General features: G+C 39.5%; 1 protein-coding gene across 4 annotated transcripts in view; it reads left to right on the top strand.

Moving 5' to 3' along the window:
- The window catches only part of UTRN (utrophin), a 386,688-nt gene that overhangs the window by 255,970 nt on the left and 108,784 nt on the right, over positions 1–21,934 (top strand). For all 4 annotated transcript variants that reach the window (XM_069786921.1, XM_069786920.1, XM_069786922.1 and 1 more), the window contains one exon: positions 243–399. In XM_069786921.1, coding sequence (XP_069643022.1) covers positions 243–399 — 157 coding nt within the window. The remainder of the gene's footprint in view (positions 1–242; positions 400–21,934) is intronic.

Genomic DNA, 21,934 nt, shown 5'->3' on the forward strand with positions numbered 1-21,934 from the left:
TCAAGGTTTTAGATAAGTTAAAACATCAGGTACATATTTGTCTCTGCTCACGCATTTTTCCTCAGTTTGATTCACTGTGCAAAATGTTTTGAAGTAGAGGCTTTTTTAACACAGAGTTGCTTTGCTGTTAAACGCTTGAAACATTCCTATGTTAACGATGGAGCAATTTTATTTATTTATTGTATTCCTGTGCTGGTTTTTGCTATTCAGGGCTTTAAAGATGCTTTTATGTTGTTTCACAGGGCTCACTTGGAGGCCAGTGCGGAGAAATGGAACAGATTGCTGACATCCCTGGAAGAGTTAATCAAATGGCTGAATGCAAAAGATGAAGAACTAAAAAAGCAAATGCCTATTGGAGGGGATGTTCCAACCTTACAGCAACAGTATGACCACTGCAGAGTAAGTTGCTTAAGTTTTATAGTTAAATATGTTACTGTGAATAATAGAATGAAGCAAATTTGAGTATGGGAGAAATGATGAACACTTCCTAGTGACTAATTTCTAGAAAAAAGCTCTAGGTCTCCACCCCTTTTGCTTCCCCACCTTGCCCTGTAAAGTACAACTGAGACACTCTCTATAAAATTTCATCTAAAGGATTTCTAATACATATGTTCAGTCCGAACACATTTTTTAATGTTTCCTGTTGTTTTTGGATTCCTACAGGTAGAACTGCTATTTTACTTTATTTAAAGTTAAGCAAGGCATACAAAAGTAAGAACTGAACAAGAATTGTGAAAGCAATGTTGAATCTAAATTCAGTAAAATTATGTAAAGTGGCTTTCTACGTATTACTAAATTGACCAGTAATAGCAGCCCCTGCCCCCCATGCAGATTTATACTGCAAAGATTATTCAGAAATGGTTTTTGAGAACTAAAACTTACCTGTGCCTTGTACTGTTGTAACTATAACATGCTATTCCAGCTCTCTAGTTTTGCTAGTTCTGTTCTGGTTTTGTACCTAATAGGGTTTTAATTCCTAAGTATTTTTTGGCAGTAAAAAACTCTGTTGCATCTACAACATCATCTCTTCATTCATGTAGAATGTAGAGTCTGTCTCACCGACTGATCAGTAATTGTTAGGACATATTTGCCATTGGACAAAATCATTCTAGTAAAGCTGGTTCCATCTTATCAACGTATTCGTTCTTCTGTACGGTGTAAACAGGGAAAGAGAACAAATGCAGCTTTATATAGCTAATTGTATAACAACTATGTTCCCCTCTGCCAACACAACACTGATGTCTTTTCTGCTGTGGTTTTTAGTGAGGGCAAAAATTGAATTTGGGAAAACACAGTAATGCAGAAATACTTACTAGAATACTGTGAGGAACTACAGTTAAAAGTAGCCTGACATGAGCAGCAGCTATGAGACTTAACTCCAGAATAGAAGAGCTTAAGGAAATCTGCATATGTTTCTCCTTAATTTAGTCTTTTAAAATAAAGTTATTAGCATAAACTCAGGATCTTTGTTTCTTGAGAGTTCATCTCTTCCTGTTCTTATCCACTTAAATCATCATGCTCTGTTTGTAGGCACATCTGCTGTGAATATTTTATAATGATCAAATGGTGGATTACTAGTGCCGAAGAGCAATAAAAGGCTGGCAGATCCAAATATGTTTTGAAGGAGGTCAGTGGGAGGTGATAGATCTCTACAGGTCATTTTCTAAGGGCTTGTTTGTGTCTCATGCTAGATTATAGTATATCCATGTGTGGTGGTTTGACCTTGGCTGGATGCCAGGTGCCCATCAAGCTGCTTTATCACTTCTCTGCTCAGGAGGACAAGGGGTGGGGGAGAAAAAAGATGGAAAAAACTCATGGGTCTAGATAAAGGCAGTTTAATAAAGCAAAATCTGTGCATGGAAGCAAAGGAAAACAAAAGATTTATTCTCTACTTCCCATCAGCAGGCAATGTCCAGCCATTTCCCGGGAAGTAGGGCTTCAGCATGTGTAACAGTTCCTCTGGAAGACAAACATTGTAATAATGAATGCCCCTCCCTCTCCTTCCTCCTTTCTTTTAGCTTTTATTGCTGAGCAGACATCGTATGGTATGGAATATCCCTTCGGTCAGTTTGGCTCCGCTGTCCTGGTGATGTCCCCTCCCAAGATCTTACCCACCCGCAGCCTACTGCTGTGGGGGTCATGTTGGAGAGATAGCCTTGATGCTGTGTGAGCACTGCTCAGCAGTGGCCAAAACACTGCTGTGTTATCAACACCTTTCTAGCCACAGATACAAAGCACAGCAGTATGGGGAAAATTAACTCCATCTCAGCCAGACCCAATACAGCATGATAATAACAAATAAAACTGCTAGTACCTCTCATCTGAAGATCTCAAATCGATTTATAAAAATGGTAGTTTTTATACATCATTCCAAAGTAGAAAAATTTAGGAGCGATGCTACTGGATGGCTCATTTAGGTCACTAGTGAACTGCAGTAGTGTGAAGCAGAGAACACCACTGGGTTAAAGAATATATGTTTACGTTTAAAGAATAACTGATATTTTGTTATGTGTCAAGGTTAAGACTCTAATATGTGCATTCAGGAGCTTTCAGAGATTATTCTTTCATTTTTCAAAAAGGCAATATTCTTGCAATGTCATTGTGAATATTGGATATAGATGTCCCAGTCCAGTATTTAAAGTATTTAATACAAGCTGTATTAATGGGCTTCAACAACACAAAGTTAGGGTGACACTGTGCATCACCTTGTTTTTTGTACACCCACAGAAGCAAGAGCACAGTATTCAATTGCGGATATTTCTTAGATGATGACTGGTTGATTATTTTCTGACAGTTATTTTGGCAGGGACCAAGACATTCCCATATATCATGTGATGAATACTGTGCAATACCAAACAGGAATTATTAGCATGTTGTATTTCACTTTCTATTGAAGTGTTGCTTATTAGTCATTGCCAGAGGAGGGGAGCTGGACAGCAGATTCTTCATAAAATAACTATGTGATTCCACGCTGCCAGCAACTCTGTGCCTCGTCGGGGTATCACTCGCTGGTGTCCCTTGCTTTGCATTTAAGGTGCTCCTTTTAGAATATGTATCCTGTGTTAAGCTGAGTTTTCAGTGTAGATTTGAGGTGCAACTGTATTGGATAAATATTGTAGAGATAGGATTTGATTTCTCTCACTCTCCAGGCTACTCCCTTTATTCCACCTCTCATCATTGGCTGTCCTGGTACTTCTTTAAATGTTTCTTTGTGCACACTTCTTCAAATGTTAAACTTTCTAAGCATTTTACATTATTTGTAAGATTTACTTTTAATCAACTGCTTGGTTCCCCCCAGCCTCCCTGAGCAAAGGTTGGGTGCCTCTGCTCTCCTCTTTCCTTTAGTTCCACATCGGAGTGTTACTTTGAAGTTGTCCTTGTGCAAATTGAGTGGTTCCAATACCTCATTTTATCTCCACTTCTCTGTGATCCCTTTGCTCTTATTTCCAGCTTGCTTACCTGATCTTGTCCTTACTGGTACTTCAAAATGTAAGTGGTGAAGCAGTGGCTCAGCCCTGTAAGATGTGTGCCCATGATAGTCTCATCTCCTGTCCTCAATCCTTCTTGTCTTAGCATTGCTTTTTGCCTCTAGTTATCAATAAACATTCTCCTTATTAACCCACTTTTTTTTCCCTCAGATATATAAAATGATGACTGGTTTGCTTCAGCTTAATGGCACTAATTTTATTGCTCTTTCCCTCCCTTAATATCTCCCCCACTCAGAGCTTCAGCAGTGCTAGATAAAAAAGTACAGTATTATGTGACAGTTTGGGTTAGCTCACATTGTTTGTGTGCTACTGAGGTCTGTTTGGACAGGAGGAAATAAATGGTTTGCAATTTGATTTTTAAACTTGTTTTTGTTTTAAATATCAATCATTCTCCTACGCTTTAAAAACAAACATTACCCACAATAATGTTAGTCACCTGAATCAGGGCTATAGGGCTACAGATTTAGCCTATATTTTCCAGATTAACAGAAATCTTTCAGGATGTAACAAATATTTTGGACTGATTTTTGTGTTGTTCAGCCAAATTTCCATCATCTGTAGTAGTTCATAGTCTTATCACATACTAAATGCTAAGCACAGTCAAGCAATGAGGACATCCTGTCTGGGTGTTGAGTTGTGCTCTGTGTCTTGCAGGGGGCAAGGCATGAGGAAGCTTAAATAAGGGAGCATGAATTTCCTATTTTAATTATTCTCAAAATTTCTCTGTCTTTGAGAGTGGGCTGTGGTGGCAGTCCCAAGAATACTGGAAAATTTGTGAATGGTTCAGGACACTGAGAGGAAGTTTAAAAGTACCTGAGTTAAAAAGTCATCTGTCTGAAGCATACCTGTAGCTGAGGGTACGTTCAGTCTCCTGAAGCATAGAAAACTCATCTGCGAACGTACTGACACAGGGAATGTCTTATAGGGAAAAGAAAGTGAAGGCAGCTGCCTTTTCAGAGTTTATTGCAAGTATTTTTCCATAATTCCAGTTTCTCACTGTTGCTTGTCGTTAACAGCTCAGGTTTTCCCTGTCATTCTGTTCTTTCCCAGTCTTCCTTATGAGTATTCATTTAGGATTTTAAAACGTGTGATGCAAATTTTGATCAGCTGCAGAGAACACGCAAAAAAAAGCCCCCCACCAAAACCAACACAAACACCACCAAAATCCCCCCAAAACACCCTTATGTGGATATTTTATTCTGCCAAAAAAGGAGAGCTACAAAAGTACCATGAAAAATCAATGTCTGGTTTTGTGCATACGGAAATACCTAGAGTCATGCCTGTGTACAAGAGGAGGCGATTGCAGATGCTGACACCTTGTTCTCTGGGTATGCACTGAGAGCTTAGTATGCTGCTTTTCTGCTGGAAGAGTTCCTGACTGTAGCTTTTTGAAAGTGTGCTTTTGCTAAAATACAAAGACTGCCAAAATGATATACATCACTGTGGCTTAGCTTTCAGAGAGAGAACAGGACATTTCAAATTAAGCAGAAATGGGTACCCTCTCACATAAATCCTGTTGGCATCTGTCTGCATAAATGAACAAATGTCTAGCTAATGCTAAATAATGCATGCGTCTTGGATCACAGAGATGCTTAACTTAGCTTCGTTTGAGCTCAGAATGAATTGGCCAAGGACCTGTGAATGTTTGATTGGTAATTTTATGTCTATGGATGGGTCATGAATATTTCAGATACTCTTTAAACTTTTGGGGGGTTACTGCCTATGTATTTCATGTTTCAGACTTGGTTTGTTAAAGTAATCAAATGCTGGAAGTTGCAAGTATTTCTTTCTGTTTTACTTAGCTATTGCCACTTTATCAAAAGTGTTAGCATAGCCAACTGGAAACTGCTTTCTACTTGTTGTTATCCCTTCAGGGTGCCTGTAATTCCATTGTTCTCTTTACCAGCAGGAAAAGTGTGTGAGGAAAAAAACCCATTTTTCTAGCCTTAACTTCTCTGTGCTCTTTCGGTGTGCCTGCCTGACTTCGGGCAATGGGCTTATTCTTAAATTAATTCCTACTTAATTATTCTAAATTTGTTTTTCTTGGATATTGTCTGTCTTAAAATTTGCTTCCATGTTAGGAATTATTAACTATAAGAATCAAAAGATGAGTATTATGATATCAGCGCTGCCCTAGTCTATGCTCTTAATTATAGTCTAGAAAGAGCTTTATTAATTTGTTACACATCTCATCACGTAAGACATGAAGCATGCAGAAAATATGTGCTGCGTAGAGGTGGTCAGCTCCTTGCTGAAATATTAATTTTGGCTGAGATGTGAGCTGTGAGGGGGTGAGAAAGGAGAATTAAACAGTCTGTGCTTGGAAGAGGAGGATCAATACGGCCTTTTGCTTAGAGGAAGAGTTGCAACGTGGTCCGATGGACAGGGGTGTGATTGAAGCAGGAGCTCGAGCACTCTGTACCATGCTGCTGTGAAGTGGCTCTTCGAAGTAAGGATGTGTTTTCAAAGACTATATGCTCTATCAAGAGGGGGAATAGCCTCCTCCCCACTAGTCAATCAGCATTACTGAACGGTTTGAGAGTTCCTTAAGTAAACTCGTAATGGATAGGAGTTTGTTAAGGACTCTTGAAGTTTTAAGTGCTCTGCATATTTGAGAATCCTGAACGCTGGTTATTGGTGAAAAAGAGAGATTGTACTGTACAAGGACAGTAAGATTCATTAAGCTTTAACTGAGACTCTTTTCTTTGGAGTGTGTTTAGGAGGAAGAGGTGGAAATTGTGGGTGGGAATGTTTGTTTTAGGAAGGGAAGAGTATAGTTAATGCCTGAAGTTAAATGAGAGTTCTCACGTGGACCCGTCTGACTTAAAGCCATTGCTCACTAAGCATTTACTCAAACTGATTTGTGTGTTACGTGAATGATTCGGGTATGTATCACTCTGCTCTCCTGGGCTATTTCTCCAAAAGAAGGATGCGTAAACAAAAGCATGGCACAAAGAATGAAGTGTTAAATTAGGATGTCAGTGCAGTGTATTTTTAACTTTGGTAAAAAAATGTTGCTTCTGGCTGTATTTCAGCTTGTTCCCAGAAGTGTGATTGTCTTGTCATAAGTCAAGAAAGTTGCAGTGGATCAGTACTTAAAATAATAAATAACCTGGAGAATGAAAGAACAAAATATTCTATCACTAATGCAGAGTAAAGCAGATTGTCTTATTGTGGAAAAAACAATTGATAAGCACTTTTTCAGTACAATAAATAAAACATTTCTATGGGGTTGCCTTTTTAATACTATCATTTTGATATAGGTATTTATCAGTATATACATCTCATGTTGCTTTTTTCTGAGGATCCAGTGTCTTGTTTGTTTTAATCAAAGACTCCTATATAAACTTTTAAGACCTCACTGGGTCTTTTTCAAACCTCTGAATAAAGTCTATTCTTCTTGAAGGTTTATAGTTATCCTCAAATATCTAACAGGATGTTCTGACATTGCTGTGCAGGGAAATGTGTGTGACAGAAATCAGGCTTACGCTGCAGAAACAGCACAGTGATCAGCATTTCTCTCTGTCCCTTAAAAGGCTGCGATGAGTCTAGTGCCTCTTTCTCCAATATCTTCTTGTCTCACAGCCCAAAAGATCACTTTGCTTCCATCATTATTAGTAGTAGCCCATCTACTGCTAATGAAATCTCAGAACACCTAGGATGTACCAGACCATCTGTTTCCACTCCTGTGTCTTGAGCTGGAAGCCCATGACTGGCTGTGGCTGGACCTTCAAGGGTGAGCCATGTGCTTAGCCAGTGAAGGTGATGGAGCACAAGCATATTGGTGACCCATTTTTAATCTCTACCTATAAAAGACAGCTACTGTATTCCCTTAACTATCTCTGTTCTTCATCTCTGCATTCTTCTGACTCCACTATATCCTTATGGAGGTGTAGTGACTGGTACTGCATGTGATACTTAGGATGAAGTTGCATCAGTGTTTTATACTGTAGTAAAACAATGGCTTTTTGTCTTGTCCTTTCTGATGATCAACATTTTATTGGCTTTTTTTTTTGGTTGCAGCTGCATATTGAGCAAATTATTTCAGAGACCTGTCAATGAAACTCCCAAGACCTTTCTTCTAAGCTGTAACTGGCCAGAAAAGTGTTGAGGCATTTCAGTCTAGTGTATGCTTTTTTAAGATCAAATGGTGTTCCAATTGCGTTAAAAAATGCTTGGTATTACCTGAAACCTAAGGACAGTACATCAACAGATGAGCTGCCATGCTGGACACAGAAATGGACTGGTACAAGGAAATGAGGCAGGACATTTCTCTGAATGCAAATATTTTTTTGCTGAGGTCTGTTTTTCCAAAGGCAGAGAGCCAGTAAAAAACCCACCAGCACAGCAGCAGCAAATCTTGTTTTTCCAACTGCAGAGAACCACTAGAGAGCCACAATGATACAGTGGCCATTGCCATATTTTTTTCAGGCGCTCTCATAACCTCTATCAGGTAGAGCTGAAAACCATTGGTCCTGCTCATGCCTTTCCATTCTGAAACCAGTTTGAGATGCTTTCTATATAATCACTGAATCTTCTCAAATATCCTTTATTTTTCTGTATTCTGTTTTGATAAATTTTTGATACAGAGACATACTGTATCTAGCTAAGCTGTTCACTTGTCATTCAAAGTGTGGAATAGAGCTTGCAGGGATTACTCCAAATCTTCTAAGAACCTCTTTACACAACTGACACTTTTCTGTATGAATTTTGTGCCAGTGCTAGAGAGTTTTATCCTCTTTTGTTGTGTGTTCTGAAAGGGCAGAATTCCTGCTCCATCATGGTTTTGGAGAAAACTGAATGGGAGCATTAGTTTATGACGTGCTCCATATTCTTAAATATACAGTAAGGGACACTCTGCTGTTGCTTTAAAATCCTTGTGAAACCTTGTCTGCATTTGCAGGCACTGACTGGTGGAGAATCCGTTTTATTTTCTGTTAAGCATATCTTCATCTAGATCCTGCTTCTTGTTGCTGCAGGCAGACTATTTAGGGGAGAAGAATGTTTATTCCAGTTAACTCCTGAACTATTTGATCCTCAATCCCTTGTTACTACAGCCAGTAATCCACCCTAGGAACATCAGCAATAAATTGGAAAAATTGTGTTGCCATGGCAGCCGCCCACTCCTGTTGTCATGCAGATTCTTAAGATTAAAGGCTAGGTTTCAAAATGTATGTTCAAAATAGGGGAGGGAATGGGATTTTGCTCCTTCTCGTATTTTTGTTAGTTTTGTCATTTTTGTTTTGTTGCTTTTTTAGAATCTAGAAGAAATGAAAGGGTAGGTATTGGTTTAATGGGCAAGGGGATGTTTTGGGGGGGTTTTGTTTAGAAGAATTCTTAACTTCAGCTATTAGGCTTTCCTAGAAAGTTACCATACATCTGTATCTTCTGACCTGGGTTTCAGTGAATTTCTCTCATCCAGAGTGGTTAGTCCGAGCAGCTGGGAAACTGCTGTAAATGTTACTGGAAGCAGCTTTGTTTTCTGAAGTTCTGGTCTTTCAACTTTAACAGCCAGATGGGGTCTAAACCTAAAATGGTGCTTAAAGATTTGGAGCTTTCTTTTTAGGAAAACTGCTGGAAGTTATATTTGTGCCAACACTTTTTCTGCAAATTAAGTTCAGTGTTGTGTTTCAGAAAGGTGTCATACTGGGTTTAGGATTCCCACTCCTACACTTTCAGCTGCTACAGTTCCTTATGTACTACTTACAGATTTATCCAGACCAGTTAGTTGTTATGGTGAAAAGGAAGATTAGGTTTTTTCTTTTAATCAGATTTGGAACCTGAATCCTCTTCTTGTGAGGCCAGTAGCATGATTCCTTTTCTAGCATCACTTAAAGTATTATCAGTAGTTGTCCACATCAGATGACTCGGGGTACTCTGAGCATCAATAATAAGGTACAATTCCTCTATATAGTTGTATTGGCTTTGTGTGGCAAGGTTTTCGTAGCGGGGGGTGTGTTACAGGGGTGGCTTCTGTGAGAAGCTGCTGGAAGCTTCCCCTGTGTCCGACAGAGCCCATACCAGCCGGCTCTGAGACGGACCCGCCACCAGCCAAGGCTGAGCCCATCAGTGATAGTGGTAACACCTCTGTGATAACATTTTTAAGAAGGAAAAAAGTTGCTGGGATGGAAAACAGCAGCCGGAGAGAGAGTGAGAACATGTAAGAGAAACAACCCTGCAGACCCCCAGGTCAGTGCAGAAGGGGGGGAGGAGATGCTCCAGGCGCCGGAGCAGAGATTCCCCTGCAGCCCGTGGGGAAGACCACGGTGAGGCAGGCTGTCCCCCTGCAGCCCATGGAGGTCCACGGTGGAGCAGATCTCCACCTGCAGCCCAGGGAGGACCCCACACCGGAGCAGGTGGGTTCCCAAAGGAGGCCGTGACCCCGTGGGAAGCCCGCGCTGGAGCAGGCTCCTGGCAGGACCTGCGGATCTGTGGAGAGAGGACCCCACTCTGGAGCAGGTTTTCTGGCAGGACTTGTGATCCCGTGGGGGTCACAGTGTGCTCCTGAAGGACTGCACGCCGTGGAAAGGACCCACGCTGGAGCAGTTCGTGGAGGACTGTCTCCCATGGGTGGGACCCCACGCTGGAGCAGGGGAAGAGTGTGATGAGTCCTGCCCCTGAGGAGGATGAAGTGGCAGAAAATAACGTGTGATAAACTGACCGTAAACCCCATTCCCTGTCCCCCTGTGCCGCTGGGGAGGGTAGGTAGAGAATCCGGGAGTGAAATTGCGCCCAGGAAGAAGGGAGGGGTGGAGGGAAGGTGTTCTGAGATTTGGGTTTATTTCTCATTACCCTACTCTGGTTGATTGGTAATAAATTGAGTTAATTTTCCCCAAGCTGAGTCTGTTTTGCCCATGACGGTAACTGGTGAGTGATCTCTCCTGTCCTTATCTCGACCCAGAAGCCCTTTGTTAGATTTTCTCTCCCCTGTCCAGCTGAGGAGGGGGAGTGATAGAGCAGCTTTGGTGGGCACCTGGCATCCAGCCAGGGTCAACCCACCACAGTCTTTTTGGTGGAGAATGCGGGCAGTCGATTCCAGGTGTATCGGACACCTCTCCACGTGAAAGCAAACTGTGGCCTGCACTCTGCTGCCAAAGGGAGTATTAACTCCATCTCAGCCAGACCCAATACAGTAGTGCAGTGCTTGATAGACCTGCAATGTCTGCAGTTGTTCCTCGTAGAGTTACTGAGATCACTTTGTTTTAATCAGCAGTTTACTGAATTCTATTGAGCACAGTGTAATTTAGGCAGAAAGCATTTGCTTGTGCAAGGGGGCTGTTACTTGCTTGTGGGGTTTGAGTTTTTTTGGTTTGTGTTTTGGTTTTGGGGTGGTTTTCTAGGCACCTCTTTCTGGAAGGAGTGCAGTGTTGTCCTCACAATCACCCACTTATTACTAACAAGCTATTTTACGTGCTTGGTTGCTCGTCTTATAATTTACTCCCCTGTAATGCATGAGGACATTTTAAAAGCATCCTGTACAAAACCAAAGATTTCTTGAAGTTCCTTTCTGTCTTGTTTAATGCTGATGTAACATTACGTCAGAGCTAGTAGTGAAGCAACTGTTTTCTAATGTGATTGCAAGTGCTGTATATTAACTGGCTGAGAAGCTTCGTAGCCCCTTCTGTCAAATAGAGAGTACGCACACAGTAACTTCTGTGACATGAGCAGCCTCTTCTGGTTCTGCGGTGAATGAAGACCAGCCTTTAACTCTAGTTTTTGATAGTAATAGTATGGCATCTCTGACAGACATGTGATTCTGCTAATGAGAGGTGGCTGTTCTTTGGTTATTACTATACCCTGTTTCTCTGCAGGACAGATTTCAGGGGCATATAGGAACCTGCATAGTTTTACTGAACTTCTAGCCAATGTGGGCTGTTACTTAAATGAACGGGCATAGCCTATAGTAAGAAAACATTTTAAAGGTCTTCTCAAGGAACTTGGTAGCTGCTGATGCTAGTAATTTATTTATTTTGCACTATGATTTTCATGTTTTGGATATTTCTTGTTAAATGAAAGTGCAAATGGAGAGAAAAAAAATATTTGTGCTAACATTTGATGGTGTAATACAATAAAACCATGACATTTCCCAGTTAGTTTCATAGCAATTTCATTGGCAGTTTTGTTTTTGTGAACGAGTATTTATAAACTTTCTCTAAAGTAGTAAACTACACCATAAATCATTAAATAAATGTTCTGATATAGTTATTTTCACTTTTGTTTGAAGTTGGAATGAGTTTCATACATTCCTTCTATATTACTAAGGGTCTTTTTAGTCAAAAAGTCCTAATCTAGATAATACAATGGATTAAAAAAAAAAACCACAGAAGACTTCCTCTCCCTTGAAGCAGCTGGTTTGCAACTTACATGCTTGAAGTATTTCTAAAATCTAAAGTAGAATCTCTTGATTAATGAAAGGACTATGCTTATGATTTTACAAACAGTCATTAAAAAATGCATACAGTTATAAATGTGTGATTCACTTGGGTGTAAATTAAAATTTTCAGTACCAACAGAGACTTCGGTGATTGAATCAAATCATTACTTTTAATGGTATATTTTTCATTAAGTCAGTGAAACAGCTCAGGAAGAATTTAGAATTAGCAGTAATTGAAGAGAGAATAGTAAATGAGATAGTTTTAAAGAAATTACTGGAAAAAATACATCATTTTTCCATTAAATATTACTTCAGGTCATCTTCTAAAAAAATTTCTTTTTTTTTTTTCCTTGCTCAAGGTTTTATACAGTCTATATTCATTCACCTTGGAATCAACCTGACATGAAGTCTGGTTTTTGGTTTGGTGGGTGGTGGTGGGGTTTGTTGTTGTTTGGTTTTGTCTGTTTGTTTGTTTTAAGTAATAGCAATTTATACATTTTTCTCTTTTGTGGTTCCGTCTCCTTTTTGAGTGATGAACCTGCCTCAGAGAAGATGGGCTAGAAATTTTTGTAAGTGTTCACAACTTTAAAGGGATCAGATTCAAGTCGGGGAAGAAACCCTCCAACTGAACAAAATGCTAAAAACATAACATGTTGATGCTCTGAAATAAAAGAGGGAAGACTGATGTGAAAATATTTCACCATCAGAAAATGCAAGGGAGGGGAAGGGTGTCATTTTTAGATAATTATCGATGGTGTCTGACAGTTGTGCCCTGTACATTCTCTGCGCATGATTTTCCATCTGGAGGTTTGAAGCAGAGAGGCACTGTGCAATACTTCACGGTGACATCAGCGCTGTGGTTATCGTATACCATCATGCTGGGTATGGACGCTTTCAGAGGCCTCAGTGCCTGATATAGAAATGAGTCCCCAGGCTCTGACTAAAAAGTAGGCTCTGATTAACCTTTTTTCCCCTGCTGCAGTAGTGACTCAGAGCCCTCTAAACTGGGAGTAAAAAATAATGTTGAACAGTTATAACCTAAATATTGTATCTGAGAAGTAGTATCTTCTAAGTTTGTTAGACTTTTTCCAGAGCTAGGTACTTAGTAATCCTGGCAGCTTTTCAGTATGAATAAAAATGAATGAGAACTTGGGATGATATATATTTCTTTTTAATTGTGAGGATTTAGAAAGCTTCTAGCCTTGAGTCATTAAAACAGGCAGTGCTTAGCTTTCTTCTATAAAGTGCTATTGATCTGTTGATTTATTTTCAACAGCACTTTTAACATATGTAGAAATCTACATATTTTTCTAATTAAATACACAGAGAAGGGAGATGTATATTCATCATAAGCATTGGAGAGTTCTATTTCAATACTTTAAAATTTAAGTCTCATGCTTTTGACAGAGAATTTAGCTCCAAACTGCTAACGACTTCAAGGTTGAGGAAAAAAAAAAATAGCTGACAGAAACACTGTTTGGTTACTTGTCAAAAGTGCCTCGAGCTAATTTACTCCTGTGAAGCTGACAGAAAATACTATTTTAATTTTGTGGGGTTTTTTTCTTTGACATTGTAAAGCCTGGTGATGCTCCTTTGAGCTGTTGGAAGAAAAAGAAAGCTAAAGAAGGATACTCTGAGTGCTACGTAGATAGCTAGAGGGAAAATTGCAAAAGCATATGGGATTTTTTTTTCCAAAGTCTTACTAGAGTGGCACAAACTGGAATGTGTTGAAACTGTGCATTTGTTGTTTGTAAATATAAGGCCATATTTACAAATAATAACAAAGTCTGGAATTAATAAAAAGTGAGGGAAGAGGGAGAAAAACAAAAAGCTAAGAATAGTTGCATATAGGGGTGAAATCCCTTATTATGGACCTCTGCTCTCATATGCTCATAATTTCCTTACTAAGTGAGCTTAATCTGGCGTTTGGGTCCAGGTTGGTTTAGTTAAATGATGTGCTTTTTCTTCTATGGAATTCTTGATGGGAAAATACATAATCAATTTCTTTGTGTATTTTGGCATGTTTTGCAATAGTTGAATTCCTGGTGTCTCTCAGGTTTGACAGCTGTCTGTTAGTTAGCACTGCTTAACCTGCGCTTAAGAAACTTCAAGTGTAGCTTCTCCCCTAGGCAGATATCCAAGTACTTTGCGTTACCTTTGGCCAACAGGCATCATGCCCTTGCCCTCCTCTGTGTGTGAGGGACTTGCCCACATCCAAATACTGCTTCTGTTCCTGGCGCTGCTCTTGTGGATGGAGTTGAACGGTGTAAACATTGGATTCGGCACGTGAGGCCTTGGGCTGCTTCTAGAAGTTGTACGGAGCTGTACACAGCCTTATACAGTAGTTTCATGTAAAGCATGAGCAGCGTCTGCACATTCTGCTTTGCTTCTGTAGCTGTTCCCAGAGCCACAGAGCAGCAGTGCCATCGGCTGGGTACACGCACACCAACCCCACGCGGCAGGCTTCTTCCCCGGGGAAGATGAAGCGTAGGAAGCAGTAAAAATCTGACAGACTTCCAGTGGCAAGGCAAATCTGTAAAGCTCCGTGCTGCTGAGGTTTTAAAAAGTCGAGAGGGCCTGAATCCAGAGTGAAGAGGGAACAGCATCTTACTGGCAGAAGTATTTTCCCTTGCTGCGGGGTGTTTAAAAAGTCTGTCTTTTATTAGTGCTCCATTCTCTGCAAGTTCCTGATGATCAAACTCCTTCCATTTTTCCTTTCATACATAACAGACAGGGCACATCTATCCAGCAGTGCAGCACAGATATCTGTGCTAGTAACGAATGAGGTTTTTAGTAAGAGAAATTAGCCCATGTAGAGATCTAGCTGAAAGCAGTTGTAATGCTCTTGCAGCATACATGAACTTGGGCACTTCCACACTGCCTGACTTTGTTCTGTTTAGATATTCTATGTTTAGCTCATTTTTTTTCGATAGGAGGAGGAGGATGACTCCTGTACAGAATTTGAAATCCAGTGCTCCCATGTTTGAGTTAGGTACAGTCCCAGTTGTGGAAAGCTGGGAGTGAGGCACTTGAAGGTACTTGAGCCCAGGTTCAGACAAGTACTGGGATTTTTTTCCTTCCCTAACTCAGAAGCTTCCTTTATGGCATTGGTGCTTCATCATTCCTCATTTTAGTGCCACATTCATAGATACAGCATAACATTTTTGTTACATTTCCTGAACTCGGAAAGGAATGTTTTAGAATAAGCATGTCTTTAATGCTTACAAGGTAGACAGTAAATAGATGAGTTTACAAAATTGAAAAGCTACAATGATTTTCACCCATTCTGTCTTACGGATACATTGTTTGGCTTGTTTTATGAATAATGAGGAAGAAAAAGGATATACAGAACAAACCTTTCTATTTGTTGCATTTGACTGACATTAGTTATTCAAAGTATGAAGGACGTTGAGGGGGGAAGAGTACACAAGCTTATGATCAGGCTGCCAGTGTCTCTGTACCAGAGTTGTTATAGCACCTTGACTTTCTGATTAACTTGGTTTGCATCCTTAGTATTATGTGTGCTTTAAATGGAACTATTACTTTGGTAGTGACAAAGTGATCAGTGCTGATCATACACAAATATAAGCTAGCTGAAAAGATGCTTATAGAGTGGTGCATACCTAATTTATATCCAGTCTTCCATGTCAAAGGGCTACACTGAGAAACTGAGCTAAAAGATGAACTACTATTTGCAATAATAAATATCCCAGCCCAACCCACGTTGCTTATCAAAGAAAAGGCCTAAACTCTGCTACAGCTTTTCTTCCGTGAGCATTGGTAGAGGTGTGCAGTGATGTGCTATGATGGTACTAGCCTTTCCTGGAGAAAGGAGCCCAATGAAAGACTCCTTGAAAATTGTATCTCTGATACTCAACACTTAGTTTTGTGTTGGCATTCTGCAAAGATCAATTCATTCTGCAGTGGTGCTTGATGTCTGCACACAGGTAGTATGGGAACTGACCATGTAGCTGCTTCTCCAACACCAGTGATGTGCAAGCAACCAGCATTTTTCTCTGTCATGCTGTATTTGTTACGCTCAGGTGGCACAGAGCTTCGATGTAGTGGACAGAGCTGAGCAGAGAGGAGGTGATGTGTATGGGCAGAGAGAAATGTGCCGAGGAGTCTGAAGCTACAAGGCAGTCATGCTTGGTTGAAATTACTAATTTTCAATAGGTCAGCCTCATTTGGGATGATTTTCTGATGATCTGGTACTCTTCTGTCTGAGTATGCAGCTAATGTCTTCTGACATTTCTGACTGTTAAGAGATTTTTAGTCTGGTGAGTATAGTTGCTTAGCTGCAGTTACTCAAACCCTTTTTTCACCCATGTCTTCCTACTTATGCTTTCCGTGGTGGTCATGCAGCAGCACTGGAAGAGGAGGAAGAAGTTATTTATCTTAACACTGGTTCTGAAGTTGTGAAGTAACCTTACATGAAGGAGTTGCTCGTAGTAAACACAGCACAGTATATAAAACAAACAAACAAATCCCCATGGTATGTAAAAACAAAGGTACTTTTCTCGCTGGAGAGAAAACAAAAGAACAGACACAGGGCAGATGTGAATCACATTGCTTAATGCTATCCTGGAAAACATTTGGGTACCAAGATGATGTGTGTGGTCTAAGAATCTATATATATAGCAAATAAACATGTTTACTGCATTTTGATTATACTTGTAGATGAACGTGAAGAGATTTCTAAGAAAGCAGTGACTTCTTTCCTGAGTTAGAAGCACTGAAGCTGGAACACCCCATTACTAAATACAGTATAAATGAACTAAATAAGTGAAATTCCTTTACTGTTTTTAAAATCTTTTTTTACAGTGTACACTTTCCATTAATGGTTTCTGGGGTAAGGGACCAGTGTATAGTTGTCTTGCTGCACTGCATTTGCACTTTTTCACTTTTTTTTTAATGGCTTTAAGTTGATATTTACATTTCTGGCAAATGTTGTTATAGATATGTCAGAATATTCTTTGTTAATCCTAATGGCATCCAGTCACTAAACCCAATTCTAGTCTTTGGTTTTAAGACATTCCCTGTATTGATTCTCAGTGTTATTGTTTATACCTTCAGCATTTTACTTATTGTTTCTATGTCTCTCCATATCTTTACTAAGTAACATTGCTGTGGCATACAGCTTGTTTCTGAGTTTTGAGGACTAAAAATAACAATTTGATTATATGCATTTTTTTGCTTCTTAATGAGAAATTGTTTATGGTTTCTCAAATTCTTAGTTTCTAAAGAAAAAGAAATTCTGTTTAATAGATGGTGGTTTTACTACATGTAAAATATTCTAATTCTTTGCCTGAAGAGCTTAAAAAAAAATAAAAATCTTTTCATACCACAGAAACAAAAGAAACAAAGACGAGAAAGGAAATGAAGTGAGTGAACATAAGTAATAAGCCTTGTGGTCTGTCTGATGTGTCCGCCTTCTGTGGGAAAGTGTTTGTGGAGCCGAGTTAACTTTAATACGCCTTGCTTCATGGAAGTATGCTTTAAGTACTAGTCTCTTTCACTGAGTGACCCCAAATTAGTGTTGGTTGTATTAAATGACTTCTTTCTCATAAATGGAAAACCACTTTGTAGTTCTCCAAAAAAATGGTAAAAATGGTTAATGACAACATTTGCAATAGGGTTTTTCCCTCCAAATTAAAAATTACTCATTCTTATAGAATTACTTTTAATCAAGGAATATGGTTTATGCGAACAGCTATTATAAGAACTTAGGATGGCGAAAAATAAGGCAAAGATTTGTATTTAGTGTCCATGGATATTTTAAAGAACTTTCCCTAGATATTTGAATTTCAATTTTTTTTCTATTGGGAAAACAAAACAAAACCAGATTAAGTTAAAATCAATTAATAAACTCACTTGAATGGTAGGAGGGTACAACCTTGTAATTGGATGATTTAACACACTTCGCAAAACATTGACAACTTTCAAGCAGATTTACCCAGTGTTTTTTATTAATGTATGTATACTGAATGCCCAGCAATGTTTTAATCCTAGTTTCTTATTGGTAGGACTGACTGAAAGCAGCCATATTTTTTTGCTTATCTGCTTAGTTTAATTTACAGGTCCAGCTGGGTTTTTGGTTGTTTTTATGAGACATTGTTAGATCACATATTTGAAAATGCAAAGACCTAGCAAGGCTGTTGTGTTGGACAAGTTGAGTTTGCAGAGGCAGAAGTGGAACTAATAAAGTGATACAGGCTATTGCATGTTGTAACAAGTTTGGATGTTCCCTGTTTGACAAGGGGCTAAAACTCCCAGCTGAAGTTCTGTTTGTTATTTGCTTTCGGTGTGATTCATGATGAGGGAAAGTCCTCTGCTACTTAAAACAAACACACCTCCCTGCGCAACCCCCCCACAACTATGTTGCCATACCTGCTGTGTGGCTGCTGTACCATAGAATATGTGACATATTACAGTTGGGGCTCGCTTTTTTCTTTGCCTCTTTTTCTCTTTTTTTAATGCCATTGCCTTGTACAGACATGGCACAGGTGTCAACTTCTGCTTTTTCATGTTCCTGTAACTTCTGATGGCAACTAGAACCAGCTGAAGGAAGTGACTAACCAGAGGGAAACAGTCTTGCTGCCCTTAAGGTATTCCTTCCTCGTGTCTCTTCCAAATACACCTGGAGAATTGTCTGGAGTAGAGTATTTCCCATCTCCAAACACTGCTTATTTTTTGCGGTGGTGGTTTTACAGTAATTTTTCCCTACTGAGCAGATGTTGGAAATACTAGCACGTGATCCAGAGACAGGAAATTTTGGAGATGTGACCAAAACCAGAGATCCAGTATAATCTGACCTATCACAGTAACCAACTGGTATGTGGTGTAAGCTTTACAGAGACTCTGTCAGTTTAGACAGTTTTGTAAACAGGAAGCCATAGCAGAAAAGTGGAGAGCAAGAAGAGACAAGGGAGGGGAGAGGCAGACCTTGGTGATGTAAAACAACCAAGAGAGAAATGGTTAGGGAATTAGGGAGAGGGGAGCATGTAACACAAACCATGAGATTAGATCATGGTGCAAGCATAATAAGGAATTGTAATATGACAGGAGAAGACTTTCTGGGTTGAGCTCTGATAATTTTGAGTCCTTTTTTCCCCTACTTTGAGCATCATTTCCTTGACATGACTTTTGCAGCTGGTCCTGCTGACACAGGACCTTTGTTCTGAGCCAGTGTAGCTGCTCTTCTGTTGCTTGTCCCCAGGTCGCTGGTATTCTGCTGGATAGGGAGAATCCATCAGTAGAGGACAGATTGTTGACTGTTTAGTGATTATTCAGTTGTCTGTCTAGAGCATTTGCTTCTGAAGAGAAACCAAAGTGACTGTTTCTAAGAAAGAGAAGTAATTATCTTTGACAGGATTTCTGCTTCTGAAAGGATTTCTAGTAGCAGTCCTCCACTGTGTATGCATACGTGCATACATAGACAACCAAACCCAAAAACCAGAACAGGAACACTAGAGGAAGTGTCCGATTGTAACTGGTCTCTAGCATTTTGCTACTTTAGCATTCAGCTGGGCTCTGGTGCCTGTGCTTCCTTCTGCAGAGGGGAATATTCCTTCCTTACGCAACTTTCAGACAGGAGATGTTCTTCTGAGACTTTTTGCACTGATCTCACTTTTCTGAGTATTTATAATTTATAGCTGATGTCAAGTAGTACAACCCATTTTTTTGGATGATAGCAATTAATCAGCAATGACCCTGATGTACACTTGCACTAAGGAGGCTGATGCTACAGGAAACCTCTCATATGTGAGACATGGGCATGCTCACAAAGTGCATCCTCTCTTCATATATTTGAACGAGTATTCATAGTGCTGCATACTGTAAAGTTGCTCTTGAGTGTCTGGAGTTTGAACTGCAATTACTAAAAATCTTTCTCAAGACCTCTGCGGTAATATGGTAGGTACTTCACCATTTAATAGTGAAGTAGCTTATGAGACCAAACATATTAGACTTGTCCCATTGATGTTTGTTTGAAGAAATGCAGAGGAAATTTTAATCACCCAAAATGTGACCTGAGTTTAACTACTCTTAACAACAGCAGTGCAGCACCCAACTTGTTAATGGTATTATCATCTCAGTTTGAAGCAAGAATCTTATGGCCTGTTAACGCTGACATTTCATCAGTGCTCAGTAATAATACAGGCTAAACAAACCCAAGCCTGTCTGTTGCTGGCAAACAAAGAAAGAGGAATTTCTTTCTCTTATGTTGAAGAGGTAGATGGTTGCTATTGCATGGTGCAGGGAAATAGTGCAAGACACTGCAGATATATGTGGTTACTAGTGCTAACAGGATATTTGAGTGCTCTTGCTAAATTAGGTAATAAGCCGTTTAATACGCAGCAGATGTTTTGTGGGTCTTGTGTCAGGCTGGAGGCACTGCATGTTTAGGATGCATTAAAAAAATTATGCTTTTTTTTGTTCTTTATCCCTCCCCCACCTTTCCTGTGAGTATTTTCTGATATAAAAAGCAGAAGTTATACCAGTTGCTACCCATAAAGAAGAGATGCGAATTTGACACTCTGACAGTGTTTCCACATAACCTCATTTGTTGGGGTTTATGTAACTGAGTTGTAAAACTTGTCCAAAGCTATACTGTTATATGCTATGTACTGCATCGCACAGTTTCACAGTTTGAAGCTAATTAGACTTAGCACTGAGGACACAAATTTCCTTTGCTTCTTCAAAGGAGATAAAACTTTGATGAAGACTGAGGAAGAAATGTAACTTCTGTTCTGTAGATAGCTCTATGAAACAGTTTCATCTGAAATGGAAGGATCCTTATTTTGATGATGTATTGCCTTGTCTTGAAGGGTGATTTTTAGAGAGTATTATCTCTTTAAATGCTTTTGAAATAGACTCACTGCAATGCTTTATTTGGCATTGTAAAGTGATGTTTTCCTGTGGGATTGTTTGGGGGGGGGGGGGGTTGACAGACAATTTAAAATGGCATTGCATCTTTGCTGATTTCTTAGTGTCAGTCCCCTTTGTCTGGACACCAGTTCTTGTATATGTTAGACTAAAGGTTCTGGTTTGTCCCTAAGTTTCATATAAGCTGTTGTCTTGTTTCTGACAGGAACCAGCAGCAAAGGTTGGGAGAGGCAGGCAAAAGAAAATGGGGCAAGTAGAGAGGGCTACTTTTCTTCCCACCTTCTGTTGATTGGAGACGTACATGAATGCCCATGATACTTCTGTTGGATTACAGAATCCTCAGAGACTGTGTCTTCAAGAACTTGAAGCTGGGTTCTTCATGAAAATCCATGATGTGTTTTTCCCAGAGTTGCATAGATAGTGGAGTTTATTCTAATTCCATATACTTGGAGAATTGCCCTAAAAATTACTGACTATTCATTTTCATGCTAATTCCACAGATACCATCAAACCACTTTTGTTTTCTTCTATATAAGAAGATGCCTTCAGTTTATGTATGCTGCCAGTATTCAACATTAAACAAGTCCTTTGCACCGATAGGACAATAGATGTTTTTCACATATTGCACATAAAATGGCAGAAGGGCTCTCATCATTTCTTTTGGCATACATATCTACAGCATCATGGTTGGTGAACCTTTTTTTCTTTAAAAGAAGATTTTAATTAAATATTCAGTGCAGTTCACAGATAGTACAAGGTTGCCACTTTTGTATTTTTATAATAAATATTGTGGTAGCAATGGAAGCCAACAAATTTTCCTAAAAAGAAGCAGCTGCTTTGAAGATGGAGGAATGAGGAGACTATTGGGGTTTCCTGCATATACAGTTTCCATTTGATTAGCTTTATGTTTTGGGGATTTTTTTTAAGTGTCGTCTAGAGTTTCTAGATCACACACTAATGTTAAAAGTCTAATAGTCATTAGAAGGTAGAGCTTTTTAACGCCTTTGTATCTTATGTCAGATTTTTAAATGACTTTTGCCACCTAGTCACTTGTAAAGGAGAAGCCTTTATTAAAGTAGAGTCTGTGTCCTACTCAAGTGATTGAGACAGGAGAGGTGGCATAAATTGATTTTGCTTTAGATCTGGTTCTGTCCTTTGAGCTAACTGTAAAAATATATGAATTACA

Source organism: Haliaeetus albicilla, chromosome 7 (genome assembly GCF_947461875.1).
Source record: "Haliaeetus albicilla chromosome 7, bHalAlb1.1, whole genome shotgun sequence".
Classification (NCBI taxonomy): Eukaryota; Metazoa; Chordata; class Aves; order Accipitriformes; family Accipitridae; genus Haliaeetus; species Haliaeetus albicilla.